Consider the following 17,870-nt stretch of genomic DNA (forward strand, 5'->3'; position numbering starts at 1 on the left):
ACACACATTGTCATTCTCAATTGAGGGCAATCCAGCACACAGGTGCCACTGGCACACAATGTTTGGGGACACCTATGGTTGTCACGATGGAGTGCATAGGGCCAGAAATACTGCAAAACCTTCCCAGACAATGACCTGGCCCCAATGTCAGCAGTGCGCAGGGAGGAGACCCAGCCTATGTGAGCCCAAGGAGACATACACCCCAACATCCACAAGTCTCCTTTGTAAAGCTCTAGCTCAGGTCTTATCCACACAGGGCAAGTTCTCAGATCCATTAACTCTGCCACTCTCTATTAACTCCTTGAGGCTAATTCCACCCACACTAGACACCTGCTAACAGGACACTGTGGCCAGCACAGCTCAGCAAGCTACACCTCTGGGTGTGACTCCGCAGGTGTGAAGGAGTTTTGTCTTCTGAGTTGCATCCTGATGGCATAAGGCCAAGGAGTTACCTTTTATTAGAAACTATCCCACAGCACTCGGCCAACATCCAACAAGGACCCGCAAGCGCACCTTGTTCTATCCAGATGCCCCTAAGGCAGGTCTGTGTAACACTGGGGCTGGATCCTTCTCTGTGGAGGGCCATCCTGAGCACTGCAAGGTGTTGAGCAGCACACCTGGCCCCTACCCCCAATGCCAGGAGCTCCCCCAGTCATGCCAACCACAGATGTCTCCAAACTTCCACTGTCCCCTTGGGGCAGAACAACTCTAAAGAAAAGGGAAAAGAGAGGAAAACATACACTTCCCTCCTTCCAAATTTTTACCAAAAGCTGATGTTTCAAAGGGTTGGTTGCAATTAATATGCAAACAGCATCAGGGGTCACAGTGGAGGCAAGTTCCAGGGTCCAAGGTCATCCTTCAGTCCAGTGGTTGTTATTCTTTCTTCATCACAAACCTCAGAATTTGATGGATGATGACCCCTCCCCAAAAAAATGCATCTGAACACACCATCACTTGCTTACAGCTGCAGAGATTGCCAGGGCTCCTCTGAAATCCCCCTCGATGTCACAATGTTTATCCATTCACACGATGGAATATTATTCAGCCATGAAAAGGAGTGAAGCACTGACACTCACTACAACGTGAATGGACCTTGAACACAGAATGCTCAGTGAGAAGCCAGACACAAAAGGCCACACAGTATGTGCTTTCATCTACGTGAAATGTCCAGAACAGGCAAATCCACAGGGACAAGAAGTGGGTGACGGTTGCCAGGGGCTGGGGGAGGAAGATGGGGAATAAGGCAGTGATCATTAAAAGGTGTAGTTTCCTTTGGATGAAAATTTCCTAAAATTTACTGTGATGACAGTTGCAAATCTATATATAGAAAGTAGAATACTGAATTGCATATGTTAAAGAGGAGATTTGTATGTTATGAGTTCAATCTCAAACAAGCTGCTTTTTTTTTCCTTAAAAAAAAAAAAAGAAAGAAAAGACCCTAGATGGTTTGGCTCAGTGGATAGAGCATCAGCCTGCGGACTGAAGGGTCCCGGGTTCGATTCCGGTCAATGGTACATGCCTGGGTTGTGAGCTCGATCCCTAGTAGGGGGCATGTAGGAGGCAGCTGATCGATGATTCTCTCTCATCATTGATGTTTCTATCTCTCTCTCCCTCTCCCTTCCTCTCTGAAATCAATAAAAATATATTTTAAAAAAAGAAAAAGAAAGCTACATATATATAATCCCATCCACAGATGGTCCTCGACTTACAATGGCTCAACTTGCAATTATTTCGACTTTTCGATGGTGCAAAAGCAATACGCATTCAGTAGTAGCTATACTTCGAATTTTGAATTTGGATCTTGTTCCAGGCTGACGATATTCAGTCTAATACTCTCAGGTGGTGCTGGGCAGCTGCATCAAGAGGATTTTGCCCAACTGTAGGCGAATATAAGTGTTCTATCACAACGGGCTGGGTTAAACTGTGTTCAGCAGGTTAGGTATACTAAGTACGTCTTGTTTTATTTTTAATCCTCACCTAAGATATTTTTTCCATTGACTTTTAGAGAGAGTAGGAGGGTGAGAGAAGAGAGAGAGGGAGCAGGAGAGGGAGAGGAAGAGAGAGAGAGAGAAAGAAAACATCAATGTGAGAGAGACACATCGATTGGTTGCCTCCTGCACACACCCTGACCGGGGTGAGGATAAACTTACAACCAAGTCAAGTGCCCTTGATCAGGAATCGACTCTTAGGTCCTCAGGCCAACGCGCTAACCACTGGCTAAATATGTTTTTCACTTACAATATTTCAACTTCTCAGGATATAACAACCCATCACAAGTCGAAGGGCATCTGTGTATGATATTCTGGAAAAGGCAAAACTATGGAGACAGTGAAAGGATCAGTGGCTGCCAGAAAGTGGAGGGAGGATAAATAGGTATAGCACAGAGTATTTTTAAGGCAGTGAAACTACTCTGTGTAGTTTCCAACCCTATGGAATTTATGACACCAAGAGTGAACCCTAAGGTAGCCTATGGACTCTGGGTGACTATGATATGCCGATCTAGGTTCATGGATTATAACAAATGCACCATCTGGTGCCCGATGCTGACAGTAGGCTGTGTGACTACACAGGAAATCTCTGAACCTGCCTCATCATTTTGCTGAGAAGTTAAGATTGCTCTCAAAAATAAAGTTTATTAATTAAAAAAAAAAAAAAGATGAAGGACAAATGCCCCCAGTGTAACTGTGACAAGGAAACCAGCAGAGGGCAAGCCAAATGGCCTTAAAAAGGATAAACAAAAGACATTCACACCTAGGGCCCAGCACCTCCATGGTTAGGCAGACATCCCTCATCCGCCTGGTCATTCTGTGGGGAGGGGCCATCCTGGGCACTTCTGAGCAGCATCCCTGGCCTCCACCCACACCTAATTCCATGAGCACCCCCAGTCATGACAACCACAAATGTCCCCAGACATGGCCCAGTGTCTCCCGGGGGAGTTGCCCTCAGTAAGAACCAGTAAGCTAGAGAGACCCTCACATGTGCTTGAGGAACATGGACACCAATGTTCCTACCTGGTATATTCACAGAGGCATTATTTGCAAGCAAAACTATGGCTTATGCATGCAAAGGAGTATTCCACAGCTGCATGTGACAATGAAACACAGCAAAAGTAGATGTGTCTCCCAAACACACATCAAGGGAAACGAGGACAACTTCGGTGGACGAGAAATAAACCTATCCCCTATCCGCCTGGGCAACAGAGAGGCAGTGGTAGGGCCGAGCCAGAAGGGAACACGTGATCAGATTTCTGTTTCACAACGAGCACCGGACAGAGGCCAAGTTGGAGAGGAGAGAGGCCAAGCTGGGAGGCTGAGGTAAGAGAGGAGGTAGAATGTACCAGAATGGCTACTGGGGGTGCAGAGGAGGGGTGGAAAGGGTCACACAGACACTGAGGCAGGGGGAATCCTGATTTGGGTTCAACACTCACACCACTCCTCTCTCATGGTATTTTTCTGACATCTTCCACAGGTTGAGCCCCACACGGGGCCTGACCTGGCCCCTCACCTCCATGACAGGTCAGGACCGACAGAAGCCCACTGACTTGCTCAGGGCCTGAGCTCCCTGGAGGAGGCAACCTGCGTGCCCGCACAAGGGTGCAGACAGAGGCACAAACAGGGCAGGACGTGGGCAGGAAAGGGGGCACTCGGGTTGGGCCAGGCTGGCACGAAGCTCTGCCTGCAGGACACGATTCACAAGCTAGTCTGGCTGCGTCCAGAGGCTCTTTCTGGAACTTTCCAGAAGGGTCCTACAGTCAGCAGGAAGCAGCTTGCACAACTGTTTGCTACAGTGAGGAGGTGTATTGTGTGTCCCTCTGGCCCCACGTGCTTCCCCAAAGCTGTGCAGAAACGTTCAGGAACCACAGGGAGAGAGGCTGGGCCCAGGCCTACCTCATGCTAACATGTCCGCATGAGGTGACCAAACAGTCTAAGATTTGGGTTCGTTATCGAGATCCTTAATTCCAACCAAGGCTAACAGCATTAATAAAAGCAATAGCTTTTTCCGCCAGAAACTAAATCTGCTGGCACCTTGATCTTGGACTTCCAGCCTCCAGAACTGTAAGAAATAAAATTCTGATGTTTATTTAAAAAATAAAAATAAATAAAAGCTATAAAAACTGAATGACAAGTGAGCACCACCTTCCATTAGAGCAGTGGTTCTCAACCTTCTTAATGCCGCGACCCTTTAATACAGTTCCTCATGTTGTGGTGACCCCCAACCATAAAATTATTTTCGTTGCTACTTCATAACTGTAATTTTGCTACTGTTAATGAATTGTAATGTAAATATCTATGTTTTCTGATGGTCTTAGGCTCTACAGCAGCAGTTCTCAACCTGTGGGTCGCGACCCACAGGGTCGCCTAAGACTATCGGAAAACACAGATATTTACATTACGATTCATTAACAGTAGCAAAATTACAGTTATGAAGTAGCAACGAAAATAATTTTATGGTTGGGGGTCACCACAACAGGAGGAACTGTATTAAGGGTCATGGCATTAGGAAGGTTGAGAACCACTGCGTTAGAGGTTCTAATGTTAAAATTAAACCTGAAGTTAAAATCCTGAATAACCGCCCTAACCGGTTTGGCTCAGTGGATAGAGCGGTGGCCTTCGGACTCAAGGGTCCCAGGTTCGATTCCGGTCAAGGGCACGTACCTTGGTTGCAGGCACATCCCCAGTAGAGGGTGTGCAGGAGACAGCTGATTGATGTTTCTCTATCATTGATGTTTCTAACTCTCTCTCCCTCTCCCTTCCTCTCTGTAAAAAAATAAAATCCTGAATAACCAAAATTTCCACTGACAACCCCTTAAATTGCCTGTTTAAAATATACAGTTGTACCTAGATATCTGCAGGGCAGGGGGTCCTGAACCCCCAAGGACACCCAAATCATGAGATGCTCAAGTCCCTTATAGAAAACTAGTGTCCCAGTGCACAGATTCGTGCACATTGAAAGGAAACTAATTAGAAGAAATATTTTAATGTCGCTATTCACCCTTTCTCTACAATAGAAGTGTCAACCAAATTCACAATCAACAATGACAGATCGAAATATAAGCATGCAATTGGTGCCGAGAGCTTTATATGTATTGTGCATGCACAAATCAACTCAGCCTTTTATATATAGAGAGTAAATTTGCTTAATTAGACCTGGTTTCTGATTTAGCTAAACTTTTTTCCAGCCCAGTAAAACACCCCAACTTCTCTTTCAGGTAATTGTCAGCAACACAGCAGTAAATATCAACACGAAGCAGATTATTATTGTAGATCATGCAGGGAGAACAAAGGATAAAATTTTTAACTGCAGCAGTGTTTGACTATATTCTGAGCAGTGAAAAAACCTGGAGTCATTTTCAAGGTCCACCATTTCTTACTTCTTTTCAGTCGGGTCAAGTTTCTAAACTTTCTAAATCTCCATTTTTCAGCAAATGAAAAGAAAATAGGATTCTGAGTCTCCTACCTACCTACTCCAGGACTTCTGTGAGTATCAAATGAGATGAGGCATGAGAAAACGTTTCAGACATCTGGTTAAAGTGTAAAATGTTTGCACCTGGCTATAAAGCAAGTCGTGTCCCTGAGCTGAAGAAACTGCAAGGAGGCTAGTCCCTAGGGAGAGGAAGCCAGACGTTGCTATGTGACATCATTACCTGGCACCCACAGCTACCATTTCTGGGCTGGGCTGGGCTGTGGGCCACATTTTGCACCATGGGGTCTGAGCAGCATTGGCTGTGATTTGGTGGGCTGTCGCTCCAGGGTGGTGGCGGGGCCTGTGTCCCATTTGGGGGAGGCCAAGTGTTGCTTTGTCAGCGCCAGGTCCACAGTGTCATTTCTTTGTAAATGACTAGTGTGTGTCACAGCAGCTCCTGCGTTGAGCATCTGCCCCTGGTTGTCAGTGTGCATCATAGCGACTGGTCGGACAGTAGGAGGGACACTTAACATATTAGCCTTATCTATATCTATAAAAGGCTAAGCAACTGTCTGACCGGTAGCTATGACGCTCAATGACCACCAGGGGGCAGACGCTCAGGGCAGGAACTGCCGAGCTGCAGTGACTTGGCAGTAGTGGTTCTCTGGTGATGCACCCCAGAACCAGAGAGGAGGGAGCCTGATTTCGGGGTGCCTCACCCGAGAACCACCCTCTCGCAATCTGGGACCCCGCAGGGAATGTCAGAGAGCTGGTTTCGGCCCGATCCCCGTAGGCCAGGCCGAAGGACCCCATCTGCCAGAGGCACCCTGCTCACTCCGCAGATGCCCTTCGAGCCACGGTGCCGCCCCAGGTGTGGCCCATCTCTCCCAGTCCCACCCCACCAGCCACCTTCTAATTAATTTCCTTTCAATATGCACAAATCTGGGCCACTAGTATATAGATAGCATATTTGCACATAATAACCTACATTTACATGATCCCCAGGGACACCCAAATGGTTAGATGCTCAAGTCCCTTATAGAAAATGGTGTAGTATTTGCACAGAACCTATACGTGCATACAGGCTACAGCAGAGCAACATACAGCAGGGCACCTTACACATCCCTTCAATTGCGTGGATTCAGCGTAGTGCTTGGCATGCAGCAAATTCAAGTTCTGCTTTTTTAAACTTTCTGGGATTTTCCCTCCTAAATAGTTTTTATCTGTGGTTGATCAAATCTGCGAATACAAAACAAAACCTGCAGAGATGGAGGACTGACTGTGTGTTTGGAGGCACATAACCCTGTACTGCAGATTCAGGTCTGACGGCAAAACTGCAAACAGTATTTTTTAAATTGATTTGAGAGAGAAAGGAACGGGGGAGGGAGGGAAGGAGAGGGAGAAAGAGAGAGAAACATCAATTTGTTGTTCCACTTATTTATGCACTCATTGGTTGATTCTTGTATGTGTCCTGACTCGGGGATCAAACCCACAACCTAGGCACATCAGGACAACACGCTAACCAACTGAGCTATCTGGCCAGGACCAACTTGCCTACAATATTTAAATTATGTCTCTCTCTCTCTTTTAAACCAAGTATGCTTCCTGGACATTTGGAATTTTATGCCATGGGCATCATGTAAATCTAAATAAACACATATACAATTTAACAACTAAGCACCTGGTTCCTTTTGGAAACTTGTATTAAAAGCTCACCATGCCCTAGCCCAGTGGTCGGCAAACTCATTAGTCAACAGAGCCAAATATCAACAGTACAACAATTGAAATTTCTTTTGAGAGCCGAAAACTGACTTCTGCGCATGGGCCACGAAGTTTCAGTCACACTGTACGTGCGCGCCCGCCGCATGTGGTATTTTGTGGAAGAGCCACACTCAAGGGGCCAAAGAGCCGCATGTGGCTCGCGAGCCACTTTGCCGACCACTGCCCTAGCCTGTTTGGCTCAGTGGATAGAGCGTCAGCCTGTGGACCAATGGGTCCCAGGTTCAATTCCGGTCAAAGGCACGTACCTCAGTTGCAGGCTCCTCCCTGGCCCTGGTGGGGGCGAATGCAGGAGGCAACCAATTGATGTGTTTCTCTCACATTGATATTTCTTTCTGTCTTTCCCTCTCTTTTCCACTCTCTCTAAAAATCAATGGAAAAATATTCTCGGGTGAGAAGTAAAAAAATTAAAGGAGCCCTCGCCGGTTTGGCTCAGTGGCTAGAGCGTCGGCATGTGGACTGAAAGGTCCCAGGTTTGATTCCAGTCAAGGGCACATGCCTGGGTTGCAGGCTTGATCCCCAGTAGGGGGCATGCAGGAAGCAGCCAGTCAATGATCCTCTCTCATCATTGATGTTTCCATCTCTCCCTCTCCCTTACTCCCTGAAATCAATAAAAATACTTTTTTTTTTAAATTAAAGGAGATGCTCTTTAAAAAAAAAAAGCTCACCGTGTTGTCTGGCCAGGGTAGCTCAGTGGTTGAACGTCAACCCATGAACCAAGAGGTCACCAGGTTCAATTCCTGGTCAGGGCACATGCCGGGGTTTCAGGCTCAATCCCCAGTAAGGGTGCACAAGAAGCAGCCGATCAATGTTTCTCTCATCCATGTTTCTATCGCTCTATCCCTCTCCCTTCTCCACTCTCTAAAATCAATAAAATACAGAAAAATAAAAAGAACCATGCTTTCTGCCCTTCCTGACACTTTGGGGGGATACTTTTCAGGATGCCGTTTGCTGCCCCAAAACACAAGAGAGCAGGAAATAAATGTCACCAGGTTTGGCACGTGGTGGCAATTTGGGTGAGAAGTGGAGAGGACATAAACCAGACTGCGGGGTCTTAATGAGGGTGGTGTGAGCCTGGTACCAAGAGGGACCCAGAGCTGGAGGAGAAAAGGGAACTTGGAGACAGGAAGTTAAGAAACTGCTCTGCCCCTCTTCCAGGGGATGCGGCTTACTCCACCCCCATCTTCCCATCTCAGCCTCCAGGCCTCCGCAGAGCAACCTAAGGTGCAGGCCAGACAGAGGGGTGGAGCGGCGGAAGAAGAAAACACAGGGGGCAGGGTCCCAGATGTGGCAGAGGTGACACAACTGCCCACTCGGGAAGGAATAAGCAGAGTGAGCGCCTCAAGCACGACCCTTCCCTCACATCCTAGCCCCTCTCAGACATGGAGAAGGCAAATCAGGCACAACAACTGAACTCTGTCCTTTGACCCTGCAGGGCCACAGCTGACCATATGCCCTGGAGCAACATTTCAGTGGTCTTTAAGGCCAAAACTCTTGTGATGTCTCCACGCTGACACTGGCCATTTTCACTCCTGTAGTCTCCCAGGGGTAGAGGAGCCTTCATAACGCAGGATGATGCTACCATTCTGATGACCACGGAAACGTGCACACATGAATTCTAATTTCTAATTTCTACCACACAAAAAACGATGGAAATAATACCATCAGAAGCTCTTCGGGGTCCTCAACCACTCTAGAGGGTGGAAAGGGGGCCTGAGACCAAACAGCCTGAGCACCCCTGCCCTGGAAAAACTCCTGCAACCAAGTGCCCTGACACATTCCACAGCAATGCTGTTCCTGAGAATAAAACCTGGCTTCACCAACCCGGAGCCTGATCACAGCACAGGGTGACTGGCACACCACCGCCCTCGTGACAGTTCTGTCCCGCATTTGGTTTTGTAAACAAAATGTATTGTGACTCCTACCGAAACATGTCCATTCGTTTACATACTGTCTATGGCTGCTGTCCTGCTCGTGGTGGAGGTGAGCAGTCCCCAGAGAGACAAATATTTACTATCAGGCTCTTTACATACAGAACCTACCGACCCCCGGCTTAGAGGGCATGCCCTCTAGCTGGGAGCTCTCCATGGGAAAAGGGACCTTCCCTCCAGCAGCCCGAAGAACAAGTCTCTATTTGCTGCCTGACCCTGCCCTTCAGAAAGACAGGTAGCGTTCTGGAAAGGCCACTACAGCAGGGACACTTGGTAGGTTACTGTGACATGAGTGACCCTTGCAAGGCCATTCCCAGGATATCATTTCAATTGATCTTTAAGACTGACCTTAACAGAGCCTTTGAGCCCAGCAAGGCCAAGTTAGCTGTTTTCCTAAATTATCTACAAAACTACTAGGGGTGATTTTGTCCCCAAGAGGACACTTGGTGATGCTGGGGACATTTGTGGTTATCACAACTTGGGGTGCTCCTAGCATTGAGTGGGTGGGGCCAGGAATGCTGCTCAACACAGCACAGCCCCCCCACAGAGAAAGACCAAGCCCCTCACAAAGAATGACCGGCCCCCATGTCAGGGGTGGCCAGCGGGACAGACCCTGAGCGATTTATTGCACCTTTATTGTGAGCCAGACATGGGCTCATTCCTTCACGTCTATTACCTCACTGAATTCTTACCATGCCACAAAGTCGTGGGTCCACAATTAGCTCCGTCTGAACAGAGTCAATGGCCAAGACGCTGGGACAGGGGACTTGGGAAGATTATGTAAAGCACAAAACAAAGCATTGTACCTGAGCTTGTTCAAGGCTATGGCACAAATAACAGCTATTATTAATTTTATGGGCAGCAAAAAAACAGGCGCCAGATGCCTCTCTCCTTGCCCAGGCTGGGCCTGCCGCCGAGGTCCCATCCCCCCATGCTCCCTGTATTTCCGCCAATCAAGCGACATAACCGCCAACCTATTCAGCCTAAATCAGCTGCCACAAAACCCTCCCATATCCTGAAGAAAGACTCAGCTATGTTCTGCTTTATGGTCTCAGTCAACCTCACTGCAGAACTTGGACTGCTAGGCCATATTTCTCTAAAGGGCAGGGCGGGAGATTGTGTAGACTCTCTAGAACATTCTGGAAAACAACAGCTCTCTTGCACCCACTGGAAATTGCACCGCTTCCTATCACTATTAGTCCAGTCTGTTTGCAGACTTGACTTGCTTTGAGCCGCTGCTTGTGAGCTTTTGTCACCCACCCTCCTGTCAATGTCCACACCTCCTAGCCACCAGGCCAATTCCTGGGCAGGCAACCTTGGGGAAATTGCATCAGGCTCTGAGGCCTGGCTTCCTTACCCGGAAGACAGAAACAACTACACAAAGCTGCTGAGTAGCGCAGCAGGAAGGAGAATGGGCCACACTTCGGTAACTATAAAAGCTGCACTGTGAGAAAGCAGTGTTAAGAGCCCTGTATCTCATCGCCAGCAGCCTTAAGACTAAAGGCACTACGTACGGGTCTAACGCACCTTGGTGTTGCTGTCATCATGCTTTATACTGACACAGATGTTAGCAAGACTTTTGAATGGATCAAATATTATATGATGAGTAAAGGGAGATAGGGGCTTGGTTATGTGGGTATAGACATTTGTCAGAACTCCAAATGGTCTGCTTAAGACGTGCCTCGATATATACAAATCTTACCTAAAAAGACAATGAGAACCCCAATTGTGAACTCCTGTTCATGACAGGCATGCTGAGTGTTTAAAGGTGATATGAACTAGTGTCTGCAAACTTACTTTGAAATGCATCCCAGAAAACAAGACATATTGGTGGATCGATAGAACAAGACAGAGCTGAGTGATAAAAGTGACTACACAAAATATTAGTGGTAAAACCTAGGGGTAGGTGTTCATGTGTTCATGGGTCTTTCAATTGTTCTGCATGTTTGCAATGTAAAAATTGAAATGAACAGTGTTTAATAGAATATAAACCCACTGATGTTAAAAAAAAAAAGTGCTTGGCACACAACAGGCAAATAAACATAGTGCTTCCTTGAACTTTGTGAGGACTCCATTCAACCTGCTTTTGAACTACACCATGAACTAACTGCTTGCTTAGTAGGCACATGCGAGAGGTTTTCAGAAAGGACCTTCGCTGAACAAACAGACTGAGTGGCAAATCATAACCAGCGTAGATGCCACAAAATGAGGCACTCTTAAGAGGCAGGAGATAGCAGCCCAGCGGAGCTCGCCTCAAGCCCTGCCTTTTCTCAACACGAACGCGACTGCACAGTTAAATCGCGAAGTTTGCAGGATCGGCTTTCCCTCCCCAGGCAGGGCGGGTTAACTCAGATTCTTAAGACGTTCAAGTCATCCTATCTCTCACAGGAAGGAGGCTAAAGGTCTTCCAGGGCGCTGCAAGCCCAAGAAATTAATCATCAGGTCTCATTTCAAGTAAGCACACAGGATCCTCCCAACCCCCAAAAAATCATGCCCAGGCGCGGACGCGGAGTGTTTATTTTTCAATCTAGACACCAGATGGCGGCAGGATCCAGTTCAAAACGCGACAACAACAAAGTCCGGCGCGCAGCCCAGTTGAAGACTTTTAATCCAGTACAATCGCTACACCGCTGTCCCTACGGTCCACCCAACTCCAGGATGGTCCCGGCAGACAGGACCAACACCTCCTTACACCATCTCCCACTCAGGGAAATTTCATTCCCAGCAGTACAATCCGCCATGCCCTCAAGGACAACTACAAAACTGGAAACCTCCCCCAGTGCCACTGGAGAAAGCGTCCCAACTGCGAGCAACCACTAGAGCCAGGGTGGCCATTTTAACTGCTACAAGGGTCTGAGGACAGAGCGCAAAGGAGAGAGAGGAGCAAGGCCGCCGACCACCGCACCAGGCCCCGTTCACAGGCAGCCCCCACAAGAGCAGGCCCAGAGTGGCAGAAATTCCAGACTGGCAAGCACCATCTCCCGCCTCCGAATACGCTGATCCAAATTTCTAGAAAACACACCCTCTGGGGACAAACTCTAAATGGGTGCAGGCCGTGGGCCACGGTGTGCGTTTCAAAGAACAACGCGGTCCCTTCTGCCCTAGTGTTGGAGGAATGATTCTAGGCTCGTCCTTGAAATTCATCAGCTCTCATTCAGCCACCTCCCAACTTCTTTTCCTAGAAATTACTTTGAGGGGCTTCAAAAACAATAAAATAAAAGGGGAGTTTAAGAGCCCCAGTGCTACAGATTTGAGTGCCAGCTGCCTGCCCAGGGTGTCAGTCCGTGAGTTGGGCCTTTGTTCCTGGCTCAGGCATTTTGAGTTTTCTGTGGAGACACGAAGCGGACCGGATGAGGGGGGAGACTGAGTGTGCTGGCGGCGGAGGAGCGAAGCCTGGACGAGACAAGAACAAAGGTGCTGGGCGGCGGGCAGCCTGCAGGGCGGGTTTACCTGCTTGCCCCTGTAGAAGAGCCTCTGTCGGCCTGGCTCCACGTGGAACAGCTCCTGGATCTTCTCCCTCAGATCTTCCACCTTGGTCAGCCTGGAGAGCGAGCCCACGCTGTGGGCCACCTTCCCATCCATGGTGCGAACCTGGATCCACATGATGCCTGCTGGTGCTGAGAGAGCCAAGAGGGGATCCTTCGGTCAGCACTGCCACTGCCATACTTGGGTCATCCTTGCTTTGTCCAGTCTGTGGACACCCACAAACTCCCTTAACGCCCTCTCTGAGCCCCTAGTCCCCACAGACTGCCAGGCTCGCCCCGGGCCTGGCAGAGTAAATTAAAGGAGTTAACGCGTAAATGACTAACACCAGTGTGGCGTTTAGGAGGAAGGGGAAATTAGGGAAGGCAAACGGCATCTTGAACCACTCAGTCCAACCCACACACCCCCTCGGAGGAAAAAGACACCAACGTCCAGAGGAGGAAGGACACAGCCAAAAGGTGAGGGGTCGAGTTTGTTCGTTCGTTCATTCATTCATTCATTCACTGAATTAATACTGACGCCAGAGGGAAATCCAAAAGTCCGGCGCGGGTCGAAACTTCAGAAGTCCCTGGGAACTCAACCAAGTGCAAAGGGGAAGAACTCCCCCACCCCCACCCCCGAGACACGCGAGGCTCTGACCCCTCGGTGTCCGCGACCCCCGCCGCCCACCCCCCGCGCGCGTGCGCGACGCGGCTGGCCCCCGCGGTGGCCATGGCAACCAACCGCCCCGTCCCGGCCACCCCCGCACACGCCGAGCGTCTCACCTCAGCCCCACACCGTCCACGCGCGCCGGCTCCCGCTGCCCGGACTCTGACTCACGTCCTCGGAGCCCCTCTTATCCTCCTCCCTCCCGCCGGAGTGGGCCACGCCAGCGAGCCCACGCCCACCCCCACCGCCGGACCGACGGAGGGGCCCCCTCGCTCGAGCCGCCTCGCTCATTGGCTCCACCGCTCCAGGCCGCCCCGCCCCGCCCGCTCCCCATTGGCCCAGACGTGCCCGGGGAACGAAGGGCGCGCGAAACCGGGCTCCGGCGCGACAATTGAATCGCGGGGCGCCCCGCGCGCAGGCGCGGAGCCTGACATGCTCCCCCGCGGCCTTCCCGGCCCTCCCCCACCCAGCTGGCGAGACCCCCGCGGTGCTCCGGGGACGTTCCGCCCGCCCGTGCCTAAGTCCGGAATTCCGAAGGCGACCGCCCAGGGCGGACCGAGGTTGGGGCAGAGCCGAGTCCGCGTACAGGACAGCCCGGTGCCGGCGTGGGCGCGGGCACGCCGGCACCGGTGCTGACCGCGCCTCTCAGGCCGCTCCTGAAAGTTTTGCAAAGTCTCAGCGCCCGGTGCGCTGGGTTTCCCACCTCCCCTCTCCCCCCCCCCCACCCCCGCCTCCCCCCCCCCATACACACACACATCGGCCCGGGCTGGTGCCCCAATTCGCCTGGCCACTCACCTCTCCGGCCACCCCACCACGCTCCTGCCTGCGCGCTTGGCCCTGAAAATGGCGATAGAGCGGCGTGTGTGGCCCAGACCCCGCGCGGACGTGCGTGCGACCCGGAGCGCCCAGTCTGCCCACGCTGCCAGCTGCTCTGATTTTTTTCCCGCGAAAACTCGGCGTTTAGAAGTTGTGGGAGGCCACGCAGGAGGCGGGCGCCTGCATGGTGATTGGCCGCTGCAGTGGCGCGAAGCAAGAAAGGGGGTGGGGGGGGCGCCCCCGCTTCAATCCACCCCCCCTTCTTCCAGCGGGCCACGGCCCCGCCCAGGCCTGCGCGCTCTGCTGGTGTGCCCAGCGTATATGGGGCCCAGGGTCCCCCCACATGCTGCCCTCCAAAGAGCCCTAGGGACACCCAGAGTAGAGACCCCCTTGACCTACTAAGTCGGTTCCTGCAGCCCCCCCACCCCCCTCTACCGCCACCCCGACCTGGGCACGCATTGACCAGTAGGGCAAGGAAGGCTGGAATCAATGTCAACACTGCAGGAGAATGTGGGGGCCAACCGGATGGACAGGCTGATTGCCCCCAGTCCCATTTCCTAGTGTCAGGGCCCGCCAGCACTCCCACTCTACCCACCCGTGAGACTTGTTTATTTGCTGGTTCCCCCCCGCTCCCGCCCCCCCCCCCCCCGCCTCTTTTTCCCGCCTTTTCCGGGCTGTCCAGGCGGAAAGGGCTGCCCTGCCTGCTCCGCTCTGGCCAGTTTTGGCGGGCATCCATGCTGGGCACCTACAAAGCGTCTAGACGGAGGGCTCAGAGCTCGGGGCCCAGCAAGTGGGCAAGGCTGGCCCTGTGGGTGGTCTCCAGGAGGGGACATTTTTATCTGAGGAGACAGGCAAGAACTGAATAAATGAAGCAAATCATTTCCGACACTACATGCAACAGCTGGAGAGTGACCAGTGGCCATGAGGGGGTGGGGAAAGAGGATATTCTGGTGGAGGTGGAGAGGTGGGCCCCTCTTGGAACATGACATTTGAGCTGAGATCTGAGAAGAGAAACCAAGGCCAGATGGGTTCAGGAAGGGAGGGCAAGCTCCGAAACAGGAAAAGGCTGAGAGGTGTAGGGGGAGCAGCAAGGAGGCCAAAGCAGCTGAACAGACGCCGCAGAAGGGAGGTTAGGAGAGGGTGAGATCAGAGGGGTGTCAGATAAGACCTCACAGGCCTCTCACAGGACTTTGGTCTTTCTCTTGGGAGCAGCAAGTAGCATGGGAGGGCTGTGAGGAGAGAAGTGAGGAGTTACCATTTATGCTTTTACAAGGTTTCTCTGACACGGTGTAGAGTCCGTCCCATCTTAGCATTGATACTTCTGCTTTGATTTTCCCAGTGTGGACAGAATCCTGCCTCCCCAAAGACGCCCACATCCTAATCCCTGGAGCCTGTGACTAGGATACCTTCCATGGTAAAAGGGACTTTACAGCTGGGATTAAATGAAAACTCCTGAGATGGGGAAATATCCTAGTTTGTCTGGGCTGGCCCAATGTCATCACAAGGGTCCTGATAAGTGGAGGAGAGAGGGTCAGAGTCAGAGAAGGAGATGTGACAACAGAAGTGGGGGCGTGGAATGATGAGACCAAGAGGCAAAGAAGGTGGGAAGCCTCTAAAAGCTAGAAAAGGCAAGGAACAGATTCTCTCCCAGATCCCTAGAACACAGTCCTCTCAACTCCTTGATTTAGCTCCTGAAAACCCGTTTTAGACTTCTTACCTCCAGCACTGGAAGAGAATTAAGTTGTGTTGTTTCAAGCCACTAAATGTGGGGTAATTTGTTATAGCAGCCATAGAAAACTAATACACTCCAATACACGAAGTCCAGATGCTAACTTTCTCTAACATCAAGACTATTACCAAATGCACTTCTGAGTGCTCAGCATTCAGCCACGAATAGACCATGTCACAGGTGTGAGCAGGTCTCAATCAGGCCTACTGGAGCCTGTGAAGCAAATGAGACCTTCCAAATTGAGAACGCCTGCTGCAGGAACCTGGCCTGTTCCTGCTGCGCACATATCATCTGTTGAACCTGCTGTTGCAGAAACTCAGCATGGCCCGAAGGGGTAATACATTCTTTCTGTACATTAATACAGGGCACAGTCCAGGCTCCTTGGAAATCTGAAGTTAAGTAACACGGAAAGAAGCATCTGGCTTTTCCTGCAGAAATGTTCACAAGAACTGGTGACACAGGTCCCCATTTCTCTAGTCATTTCGAGACAGAGGGGCTGCTTGGGTTAATTAACAAACATGGATAAGCTCTTGCCAGTGTTGCTCAGTGATTAGAGGGTCAGCCTGCGGAACAATTGGTCTCAGGTTCAATTCCCCATCAAGGGCACATTCCTTGGTTGCAGGTTCCCCAGACCCAGTAGGGGTGGGTGCAGGAGGCAACCAATCACTGTGTCTGTGGGTGGTTTCTGTTGATGTTTCTCTCTCTCTCCCCTCTCTCTCTCTCTATCCCTCTCTCTCTCTCTCCCTCTCCTTCTCTCTCTCCCTCTCCCTCTCTCCCTCTCTCCCTCTTTCTCCCTCTCTCCCTCCCTCCCCACCTCCCCACCTCCCCACTCCTCCCTTCCATCTTCCCCCCTCTCTCTGGACACCAATGGGGAAAATATCCTCAGATAAGGATTAAAATTAATAAATAAATAAACATGAGTAAGATACAGGCCAGGTGGCTCAGCTGGTTAGTGCTGTCCCGATGCACCAAGGTTGTGTGTTCCATCTCCGGTCAGGGCACATACAGGAGTCAACCAACGAATGTGTAGATGAGTGGAACAACAAACTGATGTTTCTCGCTTTCTCCCTTTCTCTTTCTCTTTAAAACACATTTTTTTAAAAAGATACTATGCCACATTTCTCCAAAAGACACTTACAAACCGTTTAGGGTGACAATATGTCGATGTCCACAAAAGAGATCATGTAAACTAAAACAGCTAAGATGATGAATGAGACCCTCCCAGAGTCTGGGGAATGGACACTTTCCAATGCCTCTTTTGCTTTAGTGTCACTCCCACTTAGGCACCAGGAATAACCACTAGGGCACAAAGGACCTCAATTTCCCTTTTGCAAAATGATACACTCTTGAAGGTCAGTAAGATGTTCGGCAAACTTTTATTGATCTCCCTGGTGCAATCAGGTCCTGGATCCAGCAGACATTGGTGGACACAAAGCTTACTGAGACGAAGTCCCGCCCTGGAGGCACTTCCCATCCAATGGGGCAGACACGGGCATAAAGAGAAATGTCAGTGGTGCAGGGAGATGGTCCTTCATGGTGGCATCCACGTGTAGGTAGGACCACACAGACCTCTGAGCAGCTTCAGTTCACATCAGATTTCATGTCCTGGCCACATCTTTAATCTTTTTTCTAACACAGACTGGGAAGAATATAGAACCATTAAAATGAAAATGATTGTGTCTGACCCCAAAACAATGTGTGAATCCTGAGGGGCACACATAGCAAATTTGGGGGCCATCTGATGGGGCAAAAAATACCTCTGGGCTCATTTGCTCCATCTGCACATAGAGCTCACAACACCTACCTCAGCAGAGTGGTTGGACGAATTCTTCCCACCCAAGGCCCCTAAACCTCTGGCATGGTGACAAGTGTTCCCTGGGTGGCAGGAAGGTTGGCGTCTTAGGGTTGTTTTTGTTCACTTGCTTGTCATTTTCTAGGAAAGGGTGTTCTTTCCCAGGCTTCCATTTTACAAACCAGGGAGGACTCCGGGATTCCCAAGCTGCTGCCTCCCTTCCTCCTGGTCATTGGGGATCCCTTCCCAGAACCCTGGCTGGATGATGTCACAGACAGGTGACCTCACT

The 17,870-nt window shown here is 50.4% G+C and overlaps 1 protein-coding gene and 1 long non-coding RNA gene across 2 annotated transcripts in view; both read right to left on the minus strand.

Moving 5' to 3' along the window:
- The window catches only part of UHRF1 (ubiquitin like with PHD and ring finger domains 1), a 39,355-nt gene extending 25,944 nt beyond the window's left edge, over positions 1 to 13,411 (minus strand). Inside the window, exons 1-2 of the mRNA XM_054717489.1 lie at positions 13,361 to 13,411; positions 12,564 to 12,730 (exon numbers count right to left, since the gene is read on the minus strand). Coding sequence (XP_054573464.1) covers positions 12,564 to 12,716 — 153 coding nt within the window. The 5' untranslated portion in view covers positions 12,717 to 12,730; positions 13,361 to 13,411. The remainder of the gene's footprint in view (positions 1 to 12,563; positions 12,731 to 13,360) is intronic.
- A 3,735-nt stretch (positions 13,412 to 17,146) lies between these two features.
- LOC129149418 (uncharacterized) lies at positions 17,147 to 17,822 on the minus strand. The gene is made up of 2 exons (XR_008556308.1): positions 17,594 to 17,822; positions 17,147 to 17,428 (listed from the first exon to the last, which is right to left on the minus strand). It is a non-coding gene; the product is annotated as an uncharacterized LOC129149418 (long non-coding RNA).
- Between the last annotated feature and the right edge of the window lie 48 nt (positions 17,823 to 17,870).

Source organism: Eptesicus fuscus, chromosome 6, assembly GCF_027574615.1.
Source record: "Eptesicus fuscus isolate TK198812 chromosome 6, DD_ASM_mEF_20220401, whole genome shotgun sequence".
NCBI classification, from domain to species: domain Eukaryota; kingdom Metazoa; phylum Chordata; class Mammalia; order Chiroptera; family Vespertilionidae; genus Eptesicus; species Eptesicus fuscus.